At 36.6% G+C, this 24,288-nt stretch overlaps 1 protein-coding gene across 1 annotated transcript in view; it reads left to right on the top strand.

Annotated features, from left to right (window-relative positions):
• Positions 1-24,288, top strand: part of LOC135209964 (histone H3.v1-like) — a 53,277-nt gene that overhangs the window by 8,144 nt on the left and 20,845 nt on the right. Inside the window, exon 3 of the mRNA XM_064242690.1 lies at positions 13,123-13,308. Coding sequence (XP_064098760.1) covers positions 13,123-13,308 — 186 coding nt within the window. The remainder of the gene's footprint in view (positions 1-13,122; positions 13,309-24,288) is intronic.

The following is a 24,288-nucleotide window of genomic DNA, read 5'->3' as shown; positions in this document are numbered from 1 at the left end:
CAAACATGGGCAGTGCAGTAATCAGATACAGCGCAGGAATAGTGGAATGGACGAAGGCAGAACTCCGCAGCATAGATCAGAAAACCAGGAAACATATGACTATACACAAAGCACTACACCCAAGAGCAAATACGGACAGACTATACATAACACGAAAGGAAGGAGGGAGAGGACTACTAAGTATAGAGGACTGCGTCAACATCGAAAACAGAGCACTGGGCAATATCTGAAAACCAGTGAAGACGAGTGGCTAAAGAGTGCATGGGAAGAAGGACTAATAAAAGCAGACGAAGACCCAGAAATATACAGAGACAGGAGGGAGAAAGACAGAAAGAAGCCCAGAAAAGAACAGAGGACTGGCACAACAAACCAATGCACGGACAATACATGAGACAGACTAAAGAACTAGCCAGCGATGACACATGGCAATGGCTACAGAGGGGAGAGCTAAAGAAGGAAACTGAAGGAATGATAACAGCGGCACAAGATCAGGCCCTAAGAACCAGATATGTTCAAAGTACGATAGATGGAAATAACATCTCTCCCATATGTAGGAAGTGCAATACGAAAAGTGAAACCATAAACCACATAGCAAGTGAATGCCCGGCACTTGCACAGAACCAGTACAAAAAGAGGCATGATTCAGTAGCAAAAGCCCTCCACTGGAGCCTGTGCAAGAAACATCAGCTACCTTGCAGTAATAAGTGGTACGAGCACCAACCTGAAGGAGTGATAGAAAACGATCAGGCAAAGATCCTCTGGGACTATGGTATCAGAACAGATAGGGTGATACGTGCAAACAGACCAGACGTGACGTTGATTGACAAGGTCAAGAAGAAAGTATCACTCATTGATGTCGCAATACCATGGGACACCAGAGTTGAAGAGAAAAGAGAGGGAAAAATTGGATAAGTATCAAGATCTGAAAATAGAAATAAGAAGGATATGGGATATGCCAGTGGAAATCGTACCCATAATCATAGGAGCACTAGGCACGATCCCAAGATCCCTGAAAAGGAATCTAGAAAAACTAGAGTCTGAAGTAGCTCCAGGACTCATGCAGAAGAGTGTGATCCTAGAAACGGCACACATAGTAAGAAGAGTGATGGACTCCTAAGGAGGCAGGATGCAACCCGGAACCCCACACTATAAAATACCACCCAGTCGAATTGGAGGACTGTGATAGAGCAAAAAAAAAAAAAAAAAAAAAAAAATAATAATAATAATAATAATAATAATAATAATAATAATAATAATAACCTATAACTGTAGTTACTATCATCATTGATGTTATTGTAAATAAACCCCAAGTTCAATCAAGTGTTGAATCCTGGAATCTTATAGGCTCCAAGTGGGAATGCACAAGAGAAATCCGGATATAAATGTAAAATCATGCAAAACTGCATGCAATAGTGCACTGACAGCAATAATAGTAGAACTAAAAGGAATATTAGAAGACTAACTTTTGGGGTAAATTACATCAGAGGAACTGAACACGAGTGTTACTCCCCTCTAGTTGCGGCCAAACTATGATTCAACAATACTTGATCTTCAGTAATTCATGTCGATGAATAGGGTTACAAGCCCTTTGTTATCTCGCTAAACTTTCAATTTTATTGCGCTCGAGTATCTAGTCTAATCAATCTCGGATAATCGTAAAAACGTTCCTCTTTCTGCTAAAAGGAGGAGGTAATAGTATCTACGTGATTTACTTTTCTTACCTAGGCAATCCCAGGTCAGCTGTAATTGTCACTCATTCTGTTAAAAAAAAAGCCCATGAATTCTTCCAAGTTCAAATGTTCTGCACGTAGATTCCTGGAGTCTTGAAGATTAGAAGGTTTTATATGCCTGTCTTTTTTATAGTCTGTTGCTGGCTGCACCCTAAAAATCAACTCACATTGTAAACAGTCAGTGACACTTCAATGTTATGCACCATCACACCATCACAGAAAATAGTACCCGATTACTGATATTTATTGTATGTTTACTGACCATCCCAAAAAACTTAGCACTCTATTCGAGGTTATAGCTCCCCTTTCCCGTCAATGTCAAAGTTATATCTTCACTGCATGTTCTTTAACAGCATCATTATCAGAACAAAACGAAGTACGGTTCTAAAGCAGGTAATAAAACCCTAACTAACCGTGGGCCCTTATGCATAGGAGACAGGCAAGAATAATCTTTATCCCTTTGATGTCTGAATGAATGAATTCAAGATTCCCAATAGCAATCACTTCGCCACAAAACTCACTATTCTTATCCTCCAAAAGAACCGCTCACGAAAAACTCCCATTAGTCATTGCATTGTCATGAATTCCACCCAAAAGAGGGTAATCAGCCATAGCTTTCAGTTAACATGGATAATCAACCAAAGCTTTCAGTTATCAACTATAGCTTTCAGGTAACAAATCATCAACCACAGGTTTCAGTTAACAAGAGTCGTCAACCATAGCATTTAATTAACAAGTCATCAACCAAAGCCTTCCATTAACAAGAGTCATCAACCATAGCTTTCAGTTAACAAGTCATCAACCATAGCTTTCAGTTAACAAGTCATCAACCATAGCTTTCAGTTATCAAGAGCGTCACCAACCAAACAAGTGAATCATCAACCATAGTTTCCAGTTATCAAGTCTTCAACCATAGTTTTCAGTTAACAAGAAAATCATCAACCATAGCTTTCAGTTAACAAGAGAGTCATCAGCCATACATTAGAATCATCCATCATAGTTTCCAGTTAACAAGTCATCAACAATAGCTTTCAGTTAACAAATACTTTTAAGTTAACGAGTGTCATCAATCATAAATTTCAGTTAACAGGAGTCACCATCCATAGCCTCCCGATAACAAGTCTCCAACCATAGCTTTCAGTTAACAAATAAGTCATCAACCATACAAGAGAATCATCAACCATAGCTTCCAGTTAACTAGTCAACAACTATACCTTCCAATCAACAAGAGAGTCATCTAACATACCTGCCAGTTAACAAGAAAATCATCAAACATAGCTGTAGTTAACAAGAGAATCAACCATAGCTTTCAATTAACATGAGTCATCAACCATAGCTTCAGTTAAAAAGAGAATAATCAAGCATACCTTACAGTTAACAAGACAGTCATCAACCATAATTATCGGTTAACAACAGTGTTATCAGCCATAGCTTTCAGTTAACAATAGTCATCAACCATAGATTTCAGCTAACAAGAGTGTCATCAACCATACCTTTCAGTTAATAAGTCATCAACAATTGCTTCCAGTTAACAAGAGTGTCATCAACCATTACTTTCTGTTAACTTTCTGTTAACAATAGTCATTAACTATAGCTTTTATTTAACAAGTTATCAACTATAATTTTCTGTTAACAACAGTCATTGACCATTGGCTTTCTGTTAACAATAGTCATCAACTATAGCTTTCATTTAACAGGTTATCAACCATAGTTTTCAGTTAAGAAAGTGATAAACCGTAGCTTTCAGTTAACAAGTCATCAACCATAGCTTTCAAATAACAAGAGAGTCATCAACCAAAGCCTTTAGTTAACAAAACATCAACCATTGCTGTCAGTTAACAAGTCATGAATCAGAGCTTTCAGCTAACAAGAGAATCATCAACCATAACTTTCAGTTAAGAAGAGAGTTATCAACCATAGCTTTCGTTAACAAGAGTGTCATTAACCATAACTTTCAGTTAACAGGTCATCAACCATAGCTTTCAGTTAACAAGAGTCATCAATCATTCCTTTCAGTTCATCAACTGTAACTTTCAGTTAACAAGAGAATCGTCAACCATATCTATCAGTTAACAAGAAAGTCATCAACTATACCTTTCATTTAACAAGTGTCATCAACCATACCTGCCAGTTAACAAGAGAATCATCAACCATAGCTTTCAATCAACAAGAAATCAACCAGAGCTTTCAGTTAACAAGTGTCATCAACCACAGCTTTCAGTTAAAAACAAATAAGAATCCCGGATAGGCCCTAAGCTGTAATGAGGGTGGAAACACGTTTCTGAAGGGTTCTATGCAGCTGTTTCAGGGACCACAGCCAAAATCCTTTATGTAATTTCTGATAAAAATATCTTTGAAGAGAATCATACACAACTACATCCACTAATATGCTTTTTGTCATCAAACTACATGCTCATTTGCTTAACTATCCACAGTCATCTAAATAAATGACGACAACTGTGAAATATCATCTTAGTGCATTAATAAACATTATGATCTAGTATATGGAAATAAAACCCATTGTCATTTTATGAAGTTCGCTTGATCGTAAAAGCGCCACATCAGGGAACACATTTAAGTTTACGTTGGTTTTTCTTCCTGCAAGTTACAGGTAAGGCCCCGCCCATCCCCAACCTTCCCTTATTTCTGCCAATCAAAACCTGGAAAGCTATATCATATACTTGAAATGCGATATAAACACCCATCATTAATGAGCCAAACGACAAATAGGTCTTATTATAAACAAACTTTAGTCTCCAAGGAAAAAAATATCTTGGCAAGCATTTCTTGGATAAATGTAAAAAATCAGTCGTCCGTCGCAGCAAACCAATCAACTGCTTTAAGCAAATAATGTTAATGCGAAAGTCAGTATAGATCTACGAACTGATACTACGAAGACAGCATCCGAATAATACTTCAGAAACACAACCATGCACGCTAGGATCTATCTGTTCATTATATAATATAATATAATATAATATAATATAATATAATATAATATAATATAATATATAATAATATAATATAATATAGCTGCCGTAATCCATTATATTTTGTACCTTTCCCTTAACAAAAATTATTGGACGCCTCTAAAGAAAACAATATGCACAGTAGCTATGACTAATTTTGCCTAGTAACTAGACAATAGTCATAGCTACTGTGCATATTGTTTTCTTTAGAGGCGTCTAATAATTCTTTGCTATAGGGAATGATATAAAATATATTGGATTACGGCAGCTATTTATGCTTATAAAACATACTATACATATTATATATATATATATATATATATATATATATCATATATATATATATATATATATATCTATATATATATATATTATATATATATATATATATAATTTCTATCATTAACTAGAATCTAGTTTATGACAGAAATGGAATTCTTGCAATGGGTTTACTATCACCACTACGATAACTCTGGACCCGAGGTAGGTAGCAGACGGTGAAGCTCTGCCGGAACAGTTGTCACCATTAGGACGAGTAACTCGATGATTCAGAAGCCGACGCCGCTACCACACCACATCAATAAATTAGAGGACACAAATCGGTGCTTCAGCCAAATATCTCTTGAATCGATGTATCCATGGAATCTGAATACTGTGGGGAAACAAGCATCTCTATGGACTCTGGACACAACGCCGCCGCCGCCAAGTCCACTACGAGCCAGGATCAGCACGAGATCAGCAAGCCCAATCGGTGTGGAATGGAATAGAGAATTGAGGTCAAAAGCAAAGTGCTGGGACCTAGGAGATCACTCAACGGTGAAACGGATAATGACAATAAAAAGGTCTGAAAGGTGTAAAAGGAGGATATCCTCATAGCAGTTGCACTATGAAACAATTGTTTTCTTTGTTTGTTTGCATGGTGACGTTGCATGGAACCAGTAGGGTTATTCAGCAACGGGACCAACGGTTTTACGTGACTTCCGAACCACGTCAAGAGTGAACTTCTATCACCAGAAATACACATCTCTAACCCCTCAGTGGAATGACCGAGAATCGAACTCGCGGCCACCGAGGTAGCAAGCCAAGACCATACCGATCACGGCACTGAGGCGCTAAACAATTGTTAGGATACGGCGGAAAGCAAGATGGAACGAAGAGGAGACGGACGGAGGTACAGTAGAAGGAATGGAAGAACCTCAAGTCATGCCTATATTGCACCGCATGAGGTGCACTGGCGGCACTAACCCCCCCTACGAGAAATTATATTAGAACGCCAAATCACAATATCACAATGACCGATGTGAAGATCTGCACATTGTCACTAAACCATGAAAACCTAAGCTCTGCGGCACACAGGGACTAAGGTTTTTTTTTTTTTTTGTGAGACTTATCACCCCCGCGAGCGAAGCCTATTGATTTTGGAAGTAATGCTCCCGTAGTCGTACTGCTAAATTGGAATTTGTGAGTTCCCCCTATCAGCAATGCTGGCTTGAAAAGAGCGTTATCCGTGGCTTTAAATTCCAAATGAACCATTTTTTTTTATTGTCCTAAAGAATTACCCTAATTTCGTAAAATTAAAAAAAATCGGTAAACCTCACACCTCAATATCTTGCTTTTATTTCACCAACTAAGTAAAACCCATAACTCTTACTTTTACCTCAACAACTGGGTAAGCTCGTGTAATACCTCACTCATGCATTCTTACGAGAAGGAAAGGTATGGAAATTAATCGGTCTTGAGGGAGGAATAATGTCGCCATGCTTTGCTCATTAACTGGCCTCTATGAGTGAAAAGTGGACCGAAAAGTGAACGAGCGTCATATGAAAATGATTTGCATTCAGTGAATAGTTGACTCACACTGAGAGCTAAGAGGCAATCAATCATTCCACACTGGATGGAATGGAATGGAAAATATAAAATTGAGGCCAAAGGCGAACCTCTGGGACCTGTGAGGTCATTCAGTGCTGAATGAGAAATTAAAAGTAGAAAGGCTTGAAAGGTGTAAAAGGAGGAAAACCTCAAAGCAGTTGCACTATGAAACCATTGATAAAAGAGGATGGATTTCGAGGAGGAAGAAAGAGAATATGAACAGAGGTACAGTAAAAGGAATGAAAGGGGTTGCAGCTAGTGGCCGAAGGGGCACAGTAAAGAACCTTAAGTAATGCCTACAGTGTACCGCATGAGTTGGACTGACGGCACTAAACCCACTTCGGGGTTCTACACTGCAGAACATAACCGCGTCACAAGAAAATCCGATGTAGACACAGGTCCTCACAAGAGGTAACATAACTGATAAGGTAATGCTCCAATTAAAAATAAATCACAATAAACGAATGTAGTATCATTGGAAAGTTATGGCCCAGAGCTGAGTCGACGATTCATCTGTAAACAGATTTTTCTTATAAATGTAGAATAAAGTTATCGGAAACAGAAAAACGGAACGCTAGCTAAAGTCCTAAGAAAATAAAAAACCTCATTTGTATCCATTGCGTGGAACGAAGATACGGAGAGTCGACCGCAGAAGCCGAATTTAAGACGATTTGGAAATAAAGTAGTTTCACTTACAAGAAATTACTGCGGGGAAAAAACCCCGGGTATCATTAGAGGCTCGTCATTTCTCTTGTGTCTCGGAAAAGAGGAGGAGAAAAGAAATGATGAATGGTTACAAGATATTCTTACGAAGGAGAGAGAGAGAAAGAGAGCAATGTTTAACAGAATACATTTTTCATGTGTCATTGAAGGAGGCAGATCCGAGGGGTAAAGAGGGGAAATGAAGAAAATAACGAATGCGCGAATAGGAAGTAGAGAACGAATGTTGCAAATAAAACGGAAATGTAAGACTGGCGTGGCGATGTTGATGATGATGATGAAGGTGACCGAAGGGGTTGAATGGAATCAACAAAATGAAGCCTGGAAAATGACAATAAAAGACGGGTCCCCAAAACCCCGCCCCCCGATCCTGTTTGTTGTCCGTCTCGCCTTCTTTCTCTGATTCTTCTTCTCTTCTTCCAAAACAAGGAAGCGCAACTAAACTATGACTTGCCTTTCCACGGATGGGTGGCTGCTGGGTGTTCTCGAGAGCGTAAGGGTAAACGGAGACTTCTTTTCTCTCTCTCTCTCTCTCTCTCTCTCTCTCTCTCTCTCTCTCTCTCTCTCTCTCTATATATATATATATATATATATATATATATATATATATATATATATATATATATATATATATATATACATATATATATATAAAACTGTGGTTCCTCTAAGTAACAGCCGTCTTTAACTCTTAAAAAGATGACAGGGGAACTCGAGGCTACCAAGCAGGTTCTACAATATCGAGAGAGAGAGAGAGAGAGAGAATATGATAATGTTTTAAGCAACACCTATCCGACTGACTTCAAAGGCTCTCTATCAAGTCCGATTAAGTTTGAGAGAGAGAGAGAGAGAGAGAGAGAGAGAGAGAGAGAGAGAGAGAGAGAGAGAGATATTATGATCTACTGATGCATATAAATTGTATTCCAAGCTCATTTTTGTTTTCCTTCTCGATGTCGTCACTGGCATCGACGAACCATTTGACGGTTCGGTCATAATTATCTAAGAATTATTCGGGAGTTGCGAGACGGAAAGTTCCTTCTGGCAATTGAGTGTTACTGCTGCTGCTACTGAGGAAGAGAGAGAGAGACTTGGGCTCGTTAAGAAACGAACAGAAAATCTGCAGGCTCGTGAAACGAATGTGAACCGAAGCGGGGAAAATCAGGTGGTAGCAGAGATAACCAAGAAAATGAACGTACAAGCACAGAGCGCATGCGCGGAATCGGCAAGTAAAGAAGGCGCAACAAAAGCTAACAACACTGGAGTATCAAGAGCACAAGTATGATCCAATTGGGAAATGTTGCCCAAGAGACGAGAGAGAGAGAGAGAGAGAGAGAGATTTGTACGTGTTTCAATGTGTGTGTGTGTATATATATATATATATATATATATATATATATATATATATATATATATATATATATATATATATATGAGAGAGAGAGAGAGATTTGTACGTGTTTCAATGTGTATGTGTGTGTGTGTATATATATATATATATATATATATATATATATATATATATAATATATATATATATATATATAATATATATATTCCATATTTAGATGCATATATATATATATTACATATATATATATATATATATAATATATATATATATATATATATATGAGAGATCTGAAACGTGTTTCAATGTGTATATGTATGAGAGAGAGAGAGAGAGAGAGAGAGAGAGAGAGAGAGAGAGAGAGAACGAGGGAATGAGGGAGAAGCGGGAAAAAGGGAGGTTTGGCGGCACTCTTAAAGGGGACATCGCCACCCACTTTCTCAACCACCTTTGCCACACGGCGGGCCTAGATCGGGGCAGGCGGCCTTCATATTCCATCCCTCCTACCCCTTTCATCCTTTCCTACCCACCTTGCTCTTCCCTCCCATACCCAACGCCCCAGCGATTCCATCCTACGCCTGGCAACCTCCAGCTTGTCTCCTTCCCCACCTCTCTCTCTCTCTCTCTCTCTCTCTCTTTACTGAAACCCACTTTCCGGAAATGAACAAAAAGGAAAAAAGGGGGTGATCTTATTTTCAACAGGACTGGGATACATAATTAGGCATAACTCGCTGTTTCTCGTCTTCACGAAGATACTGTGCTGTAATCCGCCCTTAGACATTATTCCCTATTCCACAATTCAAGAGCGATATTTAGCCTTATATTTTTTCGTGAAATACAAGTAATTCACGACGCATGTTGTTACCATGCCATTACTGCCTTCCAAACGCTTATGAGCATCAGCTCTGCAGCCAGGTTTGTTCGACCAGATTCCTGCGAGGCTGCGATTCGAAATGTACTGTAGTGTACTATACAGGTCTTCGTGTTTGCTTCATTAACATCACACTACACTGTCTTTTGTCATCATATAAGCTTGTCTCCTGTCATCATATAAACTATGTGGAATTTCGAAAATTCTGGACACCTATCTCAAAGCACTGCCAGTATTACCTATTTCCAATATAACCTAGAAAAAAAAACCTGTTTAGACCTAAACACAACTGAATCACAACTCTTGAGCATTGCATGCCTACATAATGGTCAGTAGAGCAATATAACCAAAAAAAAAAATTATAGGCCTAAACACGACTGAATCACAACTCTTAAACATTGCATCCCTAGATAAAGGTCAGTAAAGCAATATATAAACTAAAAAAAAAAAAAAAAAAAAAAAGCCAAAACACAACTGATTCACAACTCTTGAACATTGTATCCCCAAATAATGGTCAGTAAAGCAATGTCTTCCTAAATAATATCTCCCTAGAATTTAACAGACGTGTCTGTTCATCAAAATTATACATCCTTCAACATTAGGCTAGGAAGTGTTTCATATAATTCCCTAAAACGGTCATTATTAGAAACCCCAAAAATGTGCAAAAAGTCACAGATTTTTGTACCCTTTGAAATTATTCCAGTGTCTGAAAGAGTAATACAAAATGTTCATAACACCAAACTGTGCACTGGATAGGCTATACACTCATAAATGCATGAAAAATAAGAAATATCAAAGTTACATCATTGCTCATAAGAATATTGAAAAACAAATCCAATCATTGAAATACCTAACTATAAGTTATACTATAGCAACTCATATAATGGCAACTTTAAAGGATTTTGCTTTAGAATGAGAGAACAAATTGCTTCAAAAGGGGAGTGATGATCATTACTGTACCCACTAGTCCTAGGGTGTCGGAAAAACTGGACCTGAATAGGATGAACTAAATCCATTTCTAAAGCATTTTGCCATTTTTCGAGTCCTCTATCAAAAATGAAGCACGTACTATATCTGGTTTCTCCAAATGCATAACCTGAAATATGTATATAGCCTACATAATGCACAAGTAACTAAATCTCCTCTTTCTGTGTGGTTGTTAACAGATGTAAATTTCACAGATCATTTGACAAGCTTTCCTTTTTTCAACAATACTTACAATATACATCTAATTAAAACAAACAGCAGAACATTGTTTGCTACAATTTCTGTGCTTTCAAAGAAGGCACTAATGCCTTTTATTTCAGAACCATATTTTTATACTTTTTGTCAAGTTGCTCAATGATGTGGATATCACCAGAAATCTTGACCTTATCGTCTGTGTAAAATCGATCATTGGGGTGTTCTTTTTCCTCTCGTTAGCACTTTTAATTAAAACATTGTTTAAGAGTTCCTGTTTGCCCACCATTAATAAGCTTCTTTTCATTCATTAGTCAACTTCCACTTTCAATTTTATTACTAGCGCCTTGTGAGTCGCAAGTATGTTTTGCAGAATTAGTCATTGTATCATATATATATATATATATATATATATATATATATATATATATATATATATATATATATATAGAAAGTTTCACTATAAAATACATGGTAGCCTAAACTAGGAGGCAATGATCTTAACCTGCCTTAGGTCATATCGTCTATAATCCATCTGGGACCAAGATTAGTAGATGGCCACTTTCAACTTGGAAAATTTCTGTTACAATTCCATTCTCTTATGCTTTATCTAATTTTACTAGCAAACTACTATTTTTGTAGGTAAACCTATATACCTTTTAACCTACCAACCGTACCCTGACATTTTACAATTAGTATATAGCAACACAACGAGACTAGTATTTTTGAAAGACTAGGAATGCCACAGAAGCAAAATAATGCATCCTAACCTAAACTAATCTAAGGTGGCAAGTTCTACTTGAGTAGGGGTTGGACCCCATGAATTCCCATTAACCAAACCCACTATGGCAGAAATCTTGGCGCAAAACATGGAAAACATAATAACCTATCCTAAGGTCCGGCCTAGCCATGGGCTTAGGGGCCCTGGCAACACCATATCTGACCTTAAGTAAAAAGTGTGGCAACTTCCTAACCTGACTTTTACTACCTAACCTAGACCGTCACATAGCTATCTGGTAGAAAGATCCTCGCCCATGTAATCGTCTGTCAACATAACATTCACGATCACCCTACCTTAATTTTGCTAAAAATTATGGTTGGGAACATTATGATCGTTGTGCTATTCTTTAATATAGGCCTAAGTTACAAATCAAAATTCACGTCCTTAGGGTCACCAACTGAGCAGAAATACCTAGCTAGGTACTAATGAAACAAGTTCACACACCTATACTTATCAAAAATACATAAATGTGCTGATTTCATAAAATGGCGATATTTGAAGGGGAAAAAAACTGAATTCATATGCCGGATAAAATATCGTTAGTCTAACTCAGTGGTCTTATTTCATTCCCAGCAGCACAGAAGAAGGTCCATGTGAACCTCTGCCGGACTTGCATCTCAGTGAGTATTTTGTGTTATACGTTTAAATTTGTACAAATTCTTGCGGAAGACTACAAAGCACAGGCTACTTAGCCTATTACCGATTCAAAGAAAATTTTCCAACATAAGCCTAGGCTTACCTCAAGACACTCAATCTATGAGCCTACTCTACACAAAAATTACAAGATACTAAGCGCGTCACTTTTACAAGGACTCCCGAAAATGCGAGCAATCACAAATTAGTCACAAGCTATCTTTGAACTGTGGAGTTCGACACACGGAAGAATACATTCGCAATGCAATAGACTAACGGGCATACCTAGGTAATACCTATGCTGTAAGACATACATTGACAATAGAATTGATGCATGTTTACTAAGGACTTCAGACGATTTTATAATAGAATTTATCTGAATTAACAAACTAGAATCAATATAAGAGTAGACTTACCAGTAGTAATGACGGGTGTGTATTACTTTGTTACTAATTTCCTTCTAATATTCCTTCGTGAACCTCAGTGAGCATATAACTGTGTGCATGTTAACTATAACTCGGTTTTTTTCCATCTGTCCACGCACGAACTCTGGTGTTTGTGTATGGTAACACTGCGTCCCGGGCTTTAGATAGCAACATTCAGCCTCCATTCAACAATAATAATAACATCCTATTTCGAATATTAATGGTCTAATTAGTGTACAGTAAATTATTAAAACCCTTTTCAGTTACAAATGTGCACCCAGATATCCTTTTATTTACCTAAAACTTACACATGGCGTAACTATGTAAAGCCCGGGACGCAGTGTTACCATACGCAAACACCACAGGCGGATGGACAGATGGAAAAAAACAGTATAGTTGTGGCGCCCCCCTCAAATTGATAGATCATATTATGTTATCCTAGAAAGGACAATTAGCTGAGGGGAAAAATACGATAACTTTCCCCTTCAGGCTACTCGGGAATTCATAGGTATCGATGGATATTTGGAAAAACGGAAGAAAAACAAGTGCTCCGGGGACGCTGTCACTCCCATTTTAGTCTAAGTTTTGTATCAACAGGAGCAGATTGAAAAAGGAATTGGTATCCCAAGTAAGTGGTTAGTTCCAGTCATATTTAGTATATATACAACTGGATTGTCAAATGTACTACAGGAACTGAGGGTGAGGTTCAAGCTAATCTATTACTCCACAAACGACATCGACAACACAAATGAAGAACTAAATGGTGTTCTTACCAATATTGGGGTATGGACACCTTGTATGCCAAATGAAAATAAAACTGAATTTACATCGGAGGGGGAAACAGAGAGACTTGAGAAGTCTTAGTGATATTCGAGTGAATCCCAACTATTGAAAAGTAGGGTTACTGGAAGCCATCTTAGAAATATTGCCTTGGTTGAAAAATATCTTGTTAAGTGTAGTACCTACCATTTAAAAAGATTGTGATCAGTAATGTCCTTCATAGAATGGACTACTGCAGCGTTATGTATCATATTCGAAAGCTGCAAAATAGACAAAAATAGAGCGACAAACCTCTAGAAACCATTACTCCTTTATTGTGTGATTTGCCCAGTCTTAGGACTCATCAAGTTGTAAAGACTGGATGTTCAATACATGCAATACATAATATAGACAGCGGATCGAGTCTAAGCAAGGATAGCTACAAATGGTTCAATTTATGATAGCAAAGATGCATTTCGAATACTTATTTTAGAGCCTTCAAATTAGCAGCCCTAAGGTTATACAGTCAGTTCCTATTTGATATAAGAAAAAACTAAAGGATTTACAGTTGAGAATTATCTTAGTGTGGATTTGGCAACTAATATGAAATATTCGGTAAGACTCGAACGTGTGCCCAGTTTCAAAGGACACACAAAAAATCAAATAGAAACGTTCATTTGTAAGGTATGTTTCACTTGGTCAAGAGAAAGATTTCGAAACTTGTCAAACCATCTGTTTAACAAACAAACAAAAAATATAAATAAGTAAATTTCCAGTCTTAAAGCTGTAAATCTGTGTTAATAGATCATGTCGTCCAAGTCATACATGCAAAAATATCCGATTAGCGGTAGTACTAGGGTTTACATGTCTCTGCATAGTTTTCGCATTTTGTTCTTGTAATTTGTTCTAGGCCTTTACATTACATATGTCCTTATACTTTTTCGTTTCCTTCTTTGTACTTTCGTTGTTGCACGTCTGTACAGAGAATTTTGTATAATTGCAGAATTTATTTAGTCTGAGGTATGTATATGGTTAGGTAACAATTGTCTATCTGTTTAATTGTTAGCTCTTCGTGCAATACGAAATTTATGACTGATAACTTAAAGAACTAATTTATTTCTCTACTTATTACATGAAAACAGACGGCTTTTCAATATTTTGCGATTAAAAAGCATTAGCTTTTTTTCCTAATTCAGTGTGAGAAACCATTTCATGAAATAAGCAATTACATCGATTAAGTATAGCATATTAGCTACACACACACACACACACACACATCCACACACACACACACACACATATATATATATGTGTGTGTGTGTGTGTGTGTGTGTGTGTGTGTGTGTGTGTGTATGCTTGTGTATATGTGCGTGTGTATTTAAAATATAACATACGACTTTCCCTTTTGATGAGTGACTCGCCAACAGATGTTAGGCTTAAATTGTGTGAAAGTCGACCTGACTACAATTTGCTCAATGGTCAAAATTTAGAATTTGAAATGAAGCAGATTGATTTCTAAGCAGAAAATAGCAGAAATCCTTCCTCCAATTTATTCCTGCTTGATTGCGATCATTTACTTTTATTTACAAATGAATGTCTTATTTTCCGCTAGGTCCAAAAGTATATTATGCATTCACCATCACAAATAATCTCAACCATACAAAATATAGACTAACCGAGAGCTTCCAGTTTTGCGAAGGACGTAGTTGTGATGATGAAGGAAATGATTGACAGGCTGGTAAATGAGGAAAGAAAACTAGGTATTGCTTTCAGTCACAGGAAGAATCGAGTGATGAAAGTTCAAAGTAATGCCCCTTAAAAGTTTTTGTGGATATTGAGCTTACGTCAATGATTGAAACGTCTAATATTCAGGAGTAGTTTTTGTTCTTTATTCAGTGACTGACTACGCTAATAATGAGCATGCTTAAAGAGTTGTGGAGGTCAGATTCTACTTCCAGTTACGCTAAATTGAGGTCTGTTGCAAAAATGATATCAAAAGTTAATTTTGGCTGCAAAACCTAAAGCTTTGCTAAACAGCATCGGCACATTACAAATCCAGGTAATGCTGAGGATGCGGGTCATATCAGTGATTTCTAATGGTGAGTTCAAGAGACTCTAATTCATTTCGAATAGCCGAGGGGCGCGTGGTAATCATACCTCGAGCTTCGATAATTATCCTGGGTGTCAGAGAGACGCCTTCCTTCGTTAAACGACAACTCTCGGGTTAGACAAAGGATGCCGGACTCTCCTCTCTCTCTCTCTCTCTCTCTCTCTTTAAGTAGGTTCGTTGTACTCTTGCAATTTCTCTTTTTGAACATACTGCAAAACCGCTTTCCTTTGTTGAAATACTCATTCCAGGCCCCAGCGATCCATGGTACTATGGCTGCTAGCAGCTTTAGACTTGTAGATTGGACCGGATAAGTGTCCCATTCTTTTTTTTTTTTTTTTTTATAAAAAACGTACCTTGCAATAATCTCGATTTTACCTGTATCGCTTTTAACTGTCGTTTACGTTTTAATTGTAATGTTCACTTTTATTACGATCGATTTGGCCTACTTGTCATAAGACTAGTGCATGTTATGTTCTCTGGGGAAACGATAGGTCTTGAGTTGGTAGGATGATCAGAGCAGTTGATGTGAAACTCACGAGTGGAGTTCGCTGGGATGGTCGTCGGGACACCAATGATTCTCCAGAGAAAGAGATGGATGAGCCATTTTTGTTATAAGTAGACCGGTCACAACATACGCTCTAATTAGACTACATTAACCGGCGTGGGGCTGGACCCTGCATGCGATTATCCTCCGAGTTAGGATGCAGTAAAAATAGAAACAATATTATACCTCCATACACACGTCATACGTAGATTATTTCCGCATATTTATAACTTCAGCTGAGGTCTGAGAATGTTTCATCTTCATAATTAAGTAATGAATCTCGACCTTATGTTCTCTTGCTACGATTTATCTCTCTTTTATATATATATATATATATATATATATATATATATATATATATATATATATATATTAGTGTGTGCGTGCATGTAGTATGTGTGTGTATGAGTATATATATATATATATATATATATAATATATATATATATATATATATATATATATATATATATATATATATATATATATATATATATATATATATATATACTATATACATATAAATAGATATATATCATATGTAAATACACGCGCGCGCGCCCACACACACACACACACACACACACACACATATATATATATGTATATATATATATATATATATATATATATATATATATATATATATATATATATTGGCCACGTGGCCAATTTTCTCAAATCTTGTATTGTGCTCTATATAGTCTCTGCAAGAAAGAGTCTGGCTAATAGTAAACATATAGATTTTTGTTCATTATTACTTATCCAACATTAACATCTTTTCTCTGTTATCTACTATTGATATTTTTCCGCATACTGGCATCTCATGCTCGTTAAGATTTTCAAGTAAGATGCTATTATATAAGGTACTAAAATCTAATATTCTAGTAGTATCTTACTTAATAAAAAGAGACTAGAAAATCTAATATGCTAGTCTCTTTTTCTTAGTAGGATACTATAATATTAGACTTTCTGGTATCTAGTAAGATACCAGAATGCTAGAAAATATAATCTACTAAATTTCTAACTAAATCTAAATGTTTGGTCTTCACCAATAAAACTGCCATCTAGTACTGTTAATAATCCAATTTCCCTCCTCCATTTCCTTTCGATTTTTCCTTACTCATTTCTCTACCAGTTCCTCTCTGAGGGATCCCAGTGCCCCTAATCCTCTTACTTGGCTCCTCTTCATTCCTAAGACTTCCTCTTTATTCCATGTTTGCAAGTCTATAGGCTTCTTTCATCCTCGGAGATCGGTAAAGCATCTGATCTGGATCGTATAATGGCCAAGATTCCTGGAAGGAATTTGTAGAAGCGTTGGGGTCCGATTTGCGTCAAGGTCCGGCAGAGGGAGACGCTGTCAGGTTGAATCGAACGAAACTATTTTGTTCATTTCCACGCTCCGTTCATGAAGATGAATAGCACATTTCAGGACATTAAAAGTCGAATCTGCGGAAGGGTTATTTTTGAAAGAATAAAGCTGGATGGGGTTAGTGCCGTCAGTACATTATTTAAGGTGCTTTGCACCGTCGTTTCGGATCCCTAACTGCACCCCCTTTCACTTTTTATTATCCCTCCATTCATATTCGTTTTTCATCTTACTTTCCATCCTCTCCCAACAGTTGTTTCACAGTGCAACACGGTGAGGTTTTCCTCCTGCTACCCCTTTCAAACCTTTTTACTGTCAATTTCCCTTTCAGTGCTGAATGACCTCATAGGTCCGAGCGCTTGGCCTTAGGCCTGAAATAGCACACTTCATCAAAGTAAAAGTCGAATCAATGGAAGGTTTATTTTTAAAGGATTCAAACTGGTAACTTACTTCTGACCAGGTTAAACGATTACAAATTACCAAAAAGAATCCACATAGTAGGAACTAATGTGGCTTCTTCTTCTTGGTAATTTGTAATCGTTTAGCCTGTTCAGGAGGAAGTTACCAGTTTTATTCCTTCAAAAATAACCCTTCCATTGATTTGACTTTTACTGTGATGAAATGTACTATTAATCCACATGAAAGAAATGTGGAAGTAAACGAAATAAATCATTTACTTCACCATGACAGCTTCGCTCTCCACCGGACAGTGACGAAACCTTCGTACTAACCTAAATTTCGACCGTTTCTAATCGCACTTCCTTCGTACTGATGAATTTGCACATAATTATTTCTTCATGTCTCTGCAGATTACAATTCCACTACGATGAATCTGAATTCTGAATCTATATTCACTTTCACTTTATCAAGAAAAAAAACATTTGAAGATTACAATTCGACTTTGATGAAAGTATAATTCTGAATCTATATTCCTTCTATTGGACCCTACTATGTCTTCCACTTGGCGAAATACATTTTTTTTCTAATATCTGGTCATCCTCTTTTTGTCTATGAAGATTACAATTCGACTGTGATGAAAGTATAATTTTTAATCTCTATTCGCCTCATTTTATTTTAAATAAAAATATCTTATTTTTACCTTCTTTAGGATTCATACTATGGCTTCCACTTGACAAAATCCGATTGTGACTTTTTCTTTTTATCCTTTCCAGGGAAGTCATTTTTTTCCCTCTCTTGAAAATCTCCAGGGTGCTTGTATGTAGGTAATACCATTAAGCAGCTTGATTTTTGAAACTGAAAATTCTTTGATAATTAAGCTTACAACTTGAATGCTCTTAATTAAGTTGAGGAGGCATTTCAAGTATTCCGTAATGTTTCTCTGTAATATATTTCTCATGGGTTATAAAGATGGTGTTACCCATAACCTATGATATAACGAGTATAATTGATGATAATAAGTATACAATGGTAGGCTTAATGTAAATGCAAAGAAATCAATATCAACACTGTCTTTTCAGTTATACAATAAATTGGGTTTCGGTGTGAATTACTTGTGCTTGTGAAGGCACACACGACTGCAATTTGTAAGTAAAAAGTAAAAAGCTTTCTTTTAAGTGAGGGAAAATGAAAGTGAGAATATGAATCTCAGGAGCACAAAGGGCATTTAGAGAATGCTGCAGATCTGACGAAACTATAGGTCAAGTAACGGTGAATCACCGTAACCTTCTGAAAGGCGTATTCTTAAATTGCCAAGCTCTCTAATGCATAGTTAATCACCGTTGCCAGTATAAAGACGAGCGACAGGCTTTGCTTCCCTTGGAGGAAAAGGTAACTTCTGCTACCGACTGAAAGAATTTTTTCTCAAGTTAAATCTTAGAAATGAATTTGACATTGTGGAATCAGCATTTTTACCTTTGTGGCAAAAAAAAAATCTAAAATAAAATCTTATCATCCAAAATCAAGCGTAACATTTTTCCGCATTTGTTTAAATTAAAAAAAAAAAATAGCCCCAAAAATATGGTGTCGTAAGATTATTTGGTCTATATCCAAAGGCCTTTTTATTTGCTAAGAGGCTCCAGTACAGCTGAATGAGACAATTATGAGCGTTAGAGGGAGATAAATGCTTTTATAAAGACTGGCGAGAGCTACAAAAAGATCCAGACTGCTCAAGTCCCGTTCCGGGGGAGTCGTTGCTAATGATACTGGATTCGAAATCATTTCTTTGGACTTCTTTCAGTGTGTTGCATTTTGTGTGACTTTATAATTGTGTCAGGAGGTAATTTACATTGAAATACATAAATATAAAAATGGAAATATAATATATATCCTCCTGAATTTTCATTGGGAGAGCGATATCTTTATTATTGCCTGGTAGAGTAACTTTTTTTTCTGAATTTCCTGCATGGCTAAGTCCAAAGCAATTAGTCTAATCGATGATCTCGTCAAGAGCCCCTTTCTCCTGCCGCTGGGCGGTCTCACTTCCCCGTAGCACACCCGAGGATACCACTTCTCGCGTTAATTCTGGGGAAACTTGTAATCCTCAGATTGCTCGGTTTGACGAAACCTTTCCCATAACTTTTAGCGCTTCAGTAGGATAGGTCGTCACTTTCTTTAGGAAGAAATGTCTCACTCTTTTGGTTTCTTGTCAAAGAAAACTATTGAGATGGCTTTGTCTGTCCGTCTGCACTTTTCTGTCCGCCCTCAGATCTTAAAAACTACTGAAGCTAGAGGGCTGCAAAATAGTATGTTCATCATCCACCCTCCAAGCATCGATCATACCAAATTGCTGCCCTCTAGTCCGGGTAGTTTTCATTTTATTTAGGGTTAAAATTAGCCATAACTCGATAGCGCCGACGAAACTTGGGCGTATATTTTGCTTGCTTCTTCTTCCTTATTTTCCTCTTATCCTTTGAGCCTGGGGCAAGAGAGGCATCAGTTTGCTCCCCCCATAGATTTATACGTCGGCAGAATAGTCCTGTTATTATAAAATAATCAATGAAGACTTGGTTTGACTTCTTCTAGTGAGAACTGCGCGCCACTCACACACGATACAGATTTTCAGAGAACATTTACATATAGTATATCTTGCTTTTGTAGCTGCTCTGATGGTTAGGACATCGGTTTCGGGTTTTTAAAAATTAGTTTTATTATTTGGCTTCAGTAAATTCTCGTGAATTTGCTACAGAAGAGCTTTCTAAAGTATATTGAAATATGGGTCTATTCTGTTGATAATCTAACGTCGAAATATTGAAAATACTCGAGAAACAGGTATTTCATTATATTGTTCATTGAGATTTACCAGCTTAAAAGTTCATGACAAAAGTTAAATCATTTCAATTAATAATTCGATATATCCACAGCTTCTCTTAGATACAGAGGACCACACCCGCGATCTCTATTCATTTCATGAATACAGAGCCAAGTGAAATTCACCCGCTGTATTTTAGATTCGTTTTCCAATTACAGTATAGCCATAAAAGAAAAAAGAAGAAAAAGAATTCCAACGGGAAAAACACGCCCCGTGAAGAAAATAACAGAATGTTCATCCAAGGAATTCCTAGAGTCTATGACTTTGGGAAAAGGAAAATTCCATCTACATAAGACACGAGATAAAAATTTGAATACCAAATTCTAGAAGTCGGAGAAAAAGAACGGATAAAAGGGCGAAGCTTCCGACCAAATTTGGGGAAACTGGGGAAAACTGGACTTTGTGTGTAAGTGTGTGTGTTTGCGGGCGTTCACTAGACAGAAAAAGGGGATACAGGAAGTAGTGTCAAGATCTAGTGGTAAAAAAAGAGCAGGGAACCAAAGATAAAAAAAAAATTTAAAAGAAGGATAACTTAATGTTGATTGAGAAGGGAAATAGATAACAATGCCAAGAACCAGTGATAAAAAAACGAGTTACGAATCAGAGACAAATGAAACATAAAGAATAGACAGATAACTTTATTGTTGGTTGGGGAAGGGAAAAAGGAAAATAGTGTGAAGAACTAGCAATAAAAAAAAGAGCAACGAATCAGCGATAAACCAAGAATGGGACAAAATGGAAGCTTGGAAGAGAGGAAACTCTTTAAAAAAAAAAAATTATTTTAAAGCAACTCGTAAGAAACTAGGAACTGGAAGGTGAACAATGTTCTGTCAAAGCACTTGAACTGGACGAAGTACCTTGACGAATAATGTCATGACAGACTGAAATGAATACTTGTACCAATATTGTTGTTCGAATATATCCTGCACTTTCGTTCCCCAGACTGACTTTGAACGAATGACCTGATAAGGACTCTTGGAATGCTCAGATTTCCAGAGTAGTAGTTTTTGAGCTGGAAAATTGATTTCAACACAAACAGCGCTGCGTACGAAAAATTACCTGATCTTTTTTTATTAGGTTACAGACCACTGATCGATCGTATGTGCTTAGATACAACGTGTTAACTTGAGTTTACAGGAACAAATAGATGTGGGTGAAAAATATATTTAAAACATTCTTTTAACTTATAAATAGTCAGGCGTCTGACTGAAATAAGAAGTAATAACAGGGAAACAGTGTAACTGTGACAGCCCCCACTTGGATTCAAATCTAATCTGGTGCCAAAGGAACTGATACTGTGTTTCGAGTCATCTTGTGTAACCTCTTTCATAAGAAGACCACATTGTTCGGGAGCTTGAACTTCAAGTCAGTAACCCCTGTGGGCTTCTTTCATACGAATAGGGCTTTATCTTTTAAATAATGATAATAATGTTAATCTTATGATAGTATGAGTCACTAAAATAGTGGAGAAATCCACAGTGGTGTAAATGTCAATATGTATTAGAAATACATATGGAAATAGGCGTTTACACCAATGTGGATTTCTTCACCAGAAATAATAATAATAACACCAACACGAGAAAGTTCCAAATGGACGACAGGAATGGATTGAACTAGACACTTCCAGTCGTAGGATGTCTACAGTACGTACAAATATGCAAGGAATTTTGGCGCTGTTCACATTCCTTACCTTACGAAGAAGCCTCTAATCACGGAACCCTGTAACGGAAGGAGACTTATTCGCGGGTATTGTTAATCTTCTTGAGAGGAGATTCGGGGCTCTCAAGGGATGATCAGAATTTACAGAACGATTCCACCATTATCCTATTAAGAGGTATAAAGATTCTCTTCCGGTGAATCCTGTTTGTTGTTCATTCTTTTTAATGTTTCATATTTCCTGCTTTAAGTAAAGGACGTTCTTTTGTGGGTATACTAATGTCTGTGATGTTTATGATATTCTACATGGCTCAATACGTACGCTGTTGTTTCAGAATTATTTCCATTTTTTTCCTTTTATGTGTGTATAATTCTGTAAGTCAGGCAAATACCAATATCACCTGATCATTGACGCAAGGATAACGGTATAAACCTTTTAAATAACTAACTCAAGAATACCAGCTCACTAGCTCACTACTTATTTTATCGTTATAATGATTAATATGGAACTTTTTTAATGGTTTTATATTCTTATTGAACACTACACTAAACGATGTTGATATTGAGAACAGTCCTATTTTAGTCACTGCTTAGCCTCTGTCTGCTTTCATTTTTTCATCGGATAAAAAATATCCCATTTCTTTGGGTTAGACCCTTCCAGATGAAAGGTCCGATTTAGTATAATCACGTTAAGTTACAGCTTGACTTATTATATACTTTTATATACTAACTTTCCACTTCGTATGATAAGCAATAGCCATCTTGTAAAGAATAATACGGTACTAAAGTGCTCTTAGATACTAATTTTTCCCCTTGCATAATAAGGCATAGCATCTTGTAAGAGACTATGGGACTAAAGAAATCACTATTGATACAGACATTCCCCTTCATATAACAAGGAATAGCCATCTTGTAAAGAATTTTATCAAAGGCCTACTAGACTAAAGAAAGTTGTCTGATACTAATTTTCTCCTTTTCATAATAAGAAATTGCCATCTTGTAAAGAATAATGATATGACGGTGCTACGAAACTAAAGAAAGTATTCGTGTGCTGTTCTTGAAGCATATCCACATTTCACAGTACGTGAAGTTGTTCCTTCAACAATGACAAACCGTAGCCTGTACTTTGACTGAAATAGTTTGAGCGAACTTGAACGCCACGAATGTCTCTCTCTCTCTCTCTCTCTCTCTCTCTCTCTCTGCATTCAAAGCTAGAAGTCATCTGGGGTTTTGTATGTACTACATTCTCCGCTTTTGATGCTTACCGTAGACATGGCTGATGCCTTCCGATTTTTCGTCTGAATGGGAGTAATCATTTTGTGATGGTTTGTCTGCTTATCATGGCATTTGTACCATGATGCTAGTTTGTACAACTGTTTCTCGATTATTTTTAATAAACGTACTGTAGGCGTCCATGAGTCTCGCTAATGAATTGACTACCAGATTCATTCATTCAAACTGATTAAGTACATTTTGTGTCAATGACATACTCCAGAGGCCATCATGAAGCAGATCCACCCGCCAACCAATTTCTAAGTAAATAATTTCTCTAATCAAACTACGCTCATATTACTTTCATCGTCTCATCATCAATTTTTTATGACAAATATTAAGGAGAATTAAAAAGAATAAAAACTTTTCCTGAGCATTTTGCCATTTTAGGAAGTTATGGTTTGCCTGGACACATATGTTTTTCTAACACATAAAAAAAACAAAAACTTTAAAGAAAGGAAGAAAAATATTATTAAAGCTGTGGGTATGAACATTAAACAATGGGTAAGTAAGTTATATCATAAATAATATATTTATTCCAGGAATTTATAAGAAACAACAGGAGATTGTTTAAGAAAAAGAACCTGTACTGTAAATGAAAACTAATAATCAACATATCTCACTACACATAATTACTAACAAATACAAATAAACAAAACAGGATCGACTTGAAAACAACAAATAATAATGAGTAAAATTGAATGTAAGCTGTAATAAATAATATCTTATTCACATAAATGATTATTAATGAAACAATATATACTTATACATATAATTAATCATAG

Source organism: Macrobrachium nipponense, chromosome 39, assembly GCF_015104395.2.
Source record: "Macrobrachium nipponense isolate FS-2020 chromosome 39, ASM1510439v2, whole genome shotgun sequence".
NCBI lineage: Eukaryota > Metazoa > Arthropoda > Malacostraca > Decapoda > Palaemonidae > Macrobrachium > Macrobrachium nipponense.
The sequence above is the reverse complement of the archived record's forward strand: the minus strand, read 5'-3'. Positions and strand labels throughout refer to the sequence as shown.